Source organism: Scyliorhinus canicula, chromosome 8 (genome assembly GCF_902713615.1).
Source record: "Scyliorhinus canicula chromosome 8, sScyCan1.1, whole genome shotgun sequence".
Taxonomy (NCBI): domain Eukaryota; kingdom Metazoa; phylum Chordata; class Chondrichthyes; order Carcharhiniformes; family Scyliorhinidae; genus Scyliorhinus; species Scyliorhinus canicula.
The window spans coordinates 7,712,569-7,718,568 of record NC_052153.1 but is presented as its reverse complement, the minus strand read 5'-3'; the positions used below and the strand labels follow the sequence as shown (position 1 = coordinate 7,718,568).

The 6,000-nt window shown below is 51.5% G+C and overlaps 1 protein-coding gene across 2 annotated transcripts in view; it reads left to right on the top strand.

The window, feature by feature from the left end:
• The window catches only part of LOC119970093 (coronin-2A-like), a 189,319-nt gene that overhangs the window by 143,064 nt on the left and 40,255 nt on the right, over nt 1-6,000 (top strand). For both annotated transcript variants that reach the window (XM_038804108.1, XM_038804109.1), the window contains one exon: nt 2,484-2,684. In XM_038804108.1, coding sequence (XP_038660036.1) covers nt 2,484-2,684 — 201 coding nt within the window. The remainder of the gene's footprint in view (nt 1-2,483; nt 2,685-6,000) is intronic.

Below are 6,000 nucleotides of genomic sequence, written 5' to 3'. Positions count from 1 at the left end.
CGATCTGACCCCCGGGGGTGCCCCCACGGTGGCCTGGCCCGCGATCGGGGACCACCGATCGGCCAGCGGGCCTGTGCCGTGGGGGCCACTCTTTTTTTCTTCCACCTTCGCCACGGCCTTCACCTTGGTGGAGGCGGAAGAGACCCCCTCCCCTGCGCATGCGGCGGGATGGCGTCAGCAGCCGCTGATGCTCCGGCGCATGCGCGGACTTACGCCAGCCGGCGAAGTCCTTGCGGCCCCGGCTGGCGGGGCGCCAACCACTCTGGCGCGGGCCTAGCCCCTCAATGTGAGGGCTTGGCCCCTAAATGTGCGGAGACTTCCGCACCTTTGGGGCGGCCCGACGCCGGAGTGGTTCACGCCACTCCAACACGCCGGGACCCCCCGCCCCGCCGAGGAGGGGAGAATCCCGGCCAAGGTCTGTGAGGGAGGCCAGGATTGGCTGAGAGCAGTGATCTCGGAGGGCTGGGGAAGGCTTTCGAGATGGGAAGGGATTTGAAAACACTCGTGCAGCACTGCCTGTGATGCTGGAGGGCGACCCCTTGACAAAGATGGCGTGTTGCCCCTGTCATGGGCAGTTGAGGGGAGGGGGGGGGCAATGGAAGGTTGAAACCCTTTCGAGGAGGGTTGCATTCAGACCACTGGTAACATTTCTCCAGGCCTTGCAGAAGGGAACATAGAACAAATATTTATATATTACCTTTCACTGTGTTGTCCCAAAATGTTAGATGGCTATTTTGTTTGAAGTGCAGTCACTGACGCAGTGTGGGAAATGCGCCGGCCCATCTGCGCATAGGAAGATCCCACAAAGGGCAATGTGACAATGACTTTGGTTCTGGCATCACAGCTGAACGACAGTAACCCCCGGCAGTGCGGCGCTCCCTCGGGATTTTCTGCTCGCCCCTCCGGATTGGGGCTTGAAGCTACAATCATCGATTTCGGAGGTGAAGGTGACACCCACGACTAACACCGTCAACAAATAATTAATCATGGCGCCTAACATAGACAGACCAGAAAGAATTGCTGTCTCATTATTTTGACCTCAGTGCTACACAGACTGAATGCAACTGGGTGATTAGTATAATTCACCAAAACCTAGATTGACTCCCAAGTGCAGTACTGAGGGACACCAGCAGAGGCGCCATCTTTCTAATCAGACACCAAACTCAGGCCCCCTCGGGCACTGTTTTTGGGCCAGAACAGGGCGAGTTCCCCCTCGTGTCCCGACCCAACATTTACCCCACGGCCAACATCACTAGCAACAGACAATCTAGTCGTTATCCTGTTGCGGGTTGTGGGAGCTTGCTGTGCACAAATTGGCTGCTGCGATTCGTACATTACAACAGTGACCACACTTCAGAAATACTTCATCGCCTGTGGAGCTTTGGGGAGCCCCGAGGTAGTGAAAGGTCAAACCCTTTAAAGCTTTAATGTGACTTGATGTAGATTTGATGATTTTCTGTTTTACGTTTTCCTATGTCCCCGAGCTATGTCGAGATGACATTAGTTACTATGTATATAACAAGTGCTTAAAAATCTCTGCTCCATGTTTCAGCTCTGGCTCCCAGTTTTTTCCACAGCATTGTTTGTTTTCCTCTGAGTCTGCACCCAGACGTAACTAATCAACCACAAGGAACATCAATTGTAAACAGACCGGCACAATCAAATATAACAACTGAAGCATTGAGCGCTACAATCGCCTCTCATTCTTCTGAACTCCAATGTACTCTATCGTATCGTTGGACAATCCCCCCCCCCCCTCCCAACACCCCAATCCCAGGAATTAGTCTGTCTAACCTTTTCTCACGAGACTTTGAGATGATTGCGTTTCCCGTCACAGCAGTGACCACACTTCATTGGGTTTGCGATGTGCTGAGGAATGTGTAAGGTGCTATATGAATTCAATAATGAACAATTACAGTAAGACTTCAGTCTCAAACCAGGGGGTAACATTTTTCCGAATGCTGTTGGTGTTACTTGGACGGCGAACAATTTGTGCGTAGGAAGACTAAAAAAAACAAACAATTAAATGAACGATCACTCCTTCTGTTTTGGGAACATTAGTAGAGGGAGGAATGTTGGCTAGGAGACACCTTGAGAACTGCTCGCTATGGAAGCCTGTATGGTTACCAGATTGGTTTAACGTCTCACTTATGGATGCCGCCTTCTGACAGTACATGGCTCCCTCAGTGAACTGTTGGCCCAAATCTGTAGCAGGACTTCAATTCTCGATGGTTGATGTTGGGTACAGTGACAGAACCACAGATCAGTAATCCAGTGTGACTTTGGAATGCGCTGCCTAACAGGCCCCTCCCCCCCCTGTCCTGCTTACCCCTTATCTGGCTCGCTCTCTTGTTTAATCCAATAATATTCCCATGAAGCGTCCTAGGCCACTCTCTCTTACGACACATTTGCAGGTGCGATAAAAATCTAAGCTGCCACAGTGATTCTGCTTTTGTGACATGCGTTTACTTTTTTACTCCCAGATGTCATGGCGGCCTCTGTATCGTAGTTCAAAGTTCCGTCACGTGTATGGCAAGCCGGCCACGAAGGAGAATTGCTACGACGGTGTGCCCATCACCAAGAGCGTTCAAGACAACTATTTCTGTTCTGTCAATCCAAAGTTCATCGCCGTTGTGACTGAGTGCGCAGGAGGCGGAGGATTCTACGTCATTCCTATTGGCCAGGTATATTTTTTTTAATATAAATTTAAAGTGCCCAATTATTTTTTTCCAATTAAGCGTGGCCAATCCACCGAACCCTGCACATCTTTTTGGGTTGTGGGGGTGAGACCCACGCAGACACTGGGAGAATGTGCAAACTCCACACAAACTGCGACCTGGGGCCGGGATCGACCCCGGGTCCTCGGCGCCGTGCACTGTGCCACCGTGCTGCCCTATTGAACTTCAACCTTGTGACCTGAAAATGAAAAGCATGTTTATGGTTGATTACTGGTTGATTACTGCTGGGGTTCCGGTAAGCACCGCTCTTTCTGTCACTTGTCATAGTGCCTCTCCACTGTTTTTCAAGTGATTCCTTTTCTACATTACGTTAACTCTCTATTCGCAAAAATAAATGAGGTCAGTGGTCCACGAAGTCCAGGTGAAGACACCACCTTTCTACAATTTATTTTGTTATATTGAGGTTGATTCTACAGAGAAACAGGCCATTCAGTCCAACTGGTCCATGCTAGTCCGCATGAGCTCCCGCCCACCCCTCTTCTCTCACCCTTTCAACACATCATTCCTTCCTTCTATTCATTTCTTCCTCACACGATTACCAACTTCCCCTTAAATGGGTCAAGTACTTGCGCGGTAGCAATTTCTCCATTCTCAGCACTCCCTGGGTAAACTAGTATCTGCTGAATTTTCTATTGGATTTATTAAGTATTTTTTTGTATAGTCGGGGAAGCAGTTATTCTTTTTTTTAGAAATATTTTTATCGAAGACATTTTTTTTACATATACAAAAATACAAAAGCCAAATCTCGGCAACAGGTAACAAAACTAACAGTGCACACCCCCCCCCCCCCCCCCCCCCCCCCCCAGCCTTCACCCCAACCCCGCCTCATTTTTACTTCCCCTCCTACCACCCACCATTTAAAACAGAACCCCATAATTCTGCCCCCCCCCACTTGCTAATGCCTCAATTCACTTTAAAGACATCATCCTCCGGTGAACTCCTCCACTTCACAAATGGAGAACAACGTTTTTCCAGGTGCAAATATTCTGCCAGCTCACTCACCCTAAGCCTCCGAGGCCCCTCGAACTTGACAAAATCCGTCTCCAGGCTATCAGGGAGGCAAAGGCCAAGACATCGGCCTCTCTGCCCACCTGACACTCCAATTATGGACACACCCCTACACCCAGAATTTTGGACATTACATCTGAAGAGCCCTTCCAAAACTCCCTCAAACTCGGACATGCCCAAAACACTTGCATATGATTCACCGGCTCCCCCACGCACAGCCCACACCTATCCTCCACCCCGAATAGAAACGGCTCATCCTCGAGGCCGTCGTGTGGGCCCTATGCACCACTCTAAAATGGATGAGGCTTAACCTTGCACACCATGAGGAAGCTTTAATCTCCACATGTCCACATCCCGCCCATAACTCCGCCCCCAACTCTCCCTCCCAATTGCGTCTGACCTCCTCCAAATCGGTGCCCACAGAAACATTCATTCCAGTCCGAAGTGTTGCCTACACTGGTTCCAAACTCTCAGCGCTGATACCACCACTGGGCTCCTGAGGGTCCAAGATGTCCTCCACCATCCCTCCTCACACTAACTTTTCCACATCTGCATCCCGCACCCTCCCCCATCCCATAACCAAACAAACCACCAACCCACCCCCCTCTCCTTCCTCCTGCTGATCCCCCCCTCCCATTAACTAGCCAATAAACGTGCATGGTGGCCCCCGCCTTCACCCAAAACCCAAACATAAAAGAAAGCACATTCTCTCTCTCCGCTCCCGTCCCCCAATCCACCCATCCTGTGAACCCATTTATCATCTCCACAGTTCAGAGTCTTCATACTCCTCACAGTCCACAGTCCCTCATAAACACACTCGCCTCCTCCTCTTCCTCCGGGGTATCAAAATAAAACTCCTGATTCTGATGCGTGACCCACAGACGAGCAGCATACAGCACCCCCACCTTGTAAAGAGCAGTCTTGATCCGGGTTATAACCAGCCACCCCCCCCGTTTGGCCAACTCCATACCCAGGGCCCTGGTATATTCTCATCATGCTCCCCTCCCAGATGCAATTCTTTGCCTGCATCACCCATTTATTAACTTTTTCCTCTTCGAGAAAATGATGCAGCCTCATCACCATCGCCCTCGGTGGCTCCCCCCACGCCTTCGGTCTCCTTCTCAGCGCCCTGTACGCGGGATCCACCTCGAGGGGACGGTCAAAGACCCCCCCCTCCCCCAACAGCTCCTCCAACATATTTAGCGGCCTGCGATCTCCTCGAGCATCCCCACGATCCGGAGATTCTGGCCTCCCGGAACAGTTTTCGAGGCCCTCCACCTTCTCACTCCACCTCTTGTGACTATCCGGCGCCAGCACCATCTCCGCCTCCAGCGAGGCCAGCCGGTCCTCGTGCTCCCCCATCCGCTCCTCCACCTCTCTGGAGTGCCAGGCCCTGCGCCTCCAGCCTCTGCTCCACTCCCTCGATAGTCACCCTAAGCAGCTCCACCACGTTAGCCAGGTCCCCTCAGGCCTACTTCCTCTGCGGCTGGAGGTTGTTCAAAAGGTTCACAAGCTGCTCTGTACACCACTGGACAGGCACCGCCACCCCAGCGCTTTTTCCGTCATCTTTTCCAGTCCCCCCCCGATCCCTTCAGCCCCAAGAGCTGTATCTAATTCCTTCTTGAAATTACACAATATTTTGGCCGCAACGACTTTCTGTGGCAGTGAATTCCACAGATTCACCACTCTCTGGGTGAAGAAATTTCTCAATCTACTCTGTCTAATCCCACTAGAATTTTGTTCAGTTTCTATGAGATCCCCTCTCACTCTTCTAAACTCCAATGAATATAATCCGAACCGACTTAGTCTCTCCTCATATGACAGTCCCGCCATCTCAGGAATCAGCCTGGTAAACCTTCGCTGCTCTCCCTCCATAGCATAGAACATAGAACAGTACAGCACAGAACAGGCCCTTCAGCCCTCAATGTTGTGCCGAGCCATGATCACCCTACTCAAACCCGCGTATCCACCCTATACCCGTAACCCAACCAGCCCCCCTTAACCTTACTTTTATTAGGACACTACGGGCAATTTAGCATGGCCAATCCACCTAACCCGCACATCTTTGGACTGTGGGAGGAAACCGGAGCACCCGGAGGAAACCCACGCACACAGGGGGAGGACGTGCAGACTCCACACAGACAGTGACCCAGCCGGGAATCGAACCTGGGACCCTGGAGCTGTGAAGCATTTATGCTAACCACCATGCTACCCTGCTGCCAAGAACATCCTTCCTCAGATAAGGACACCAAAA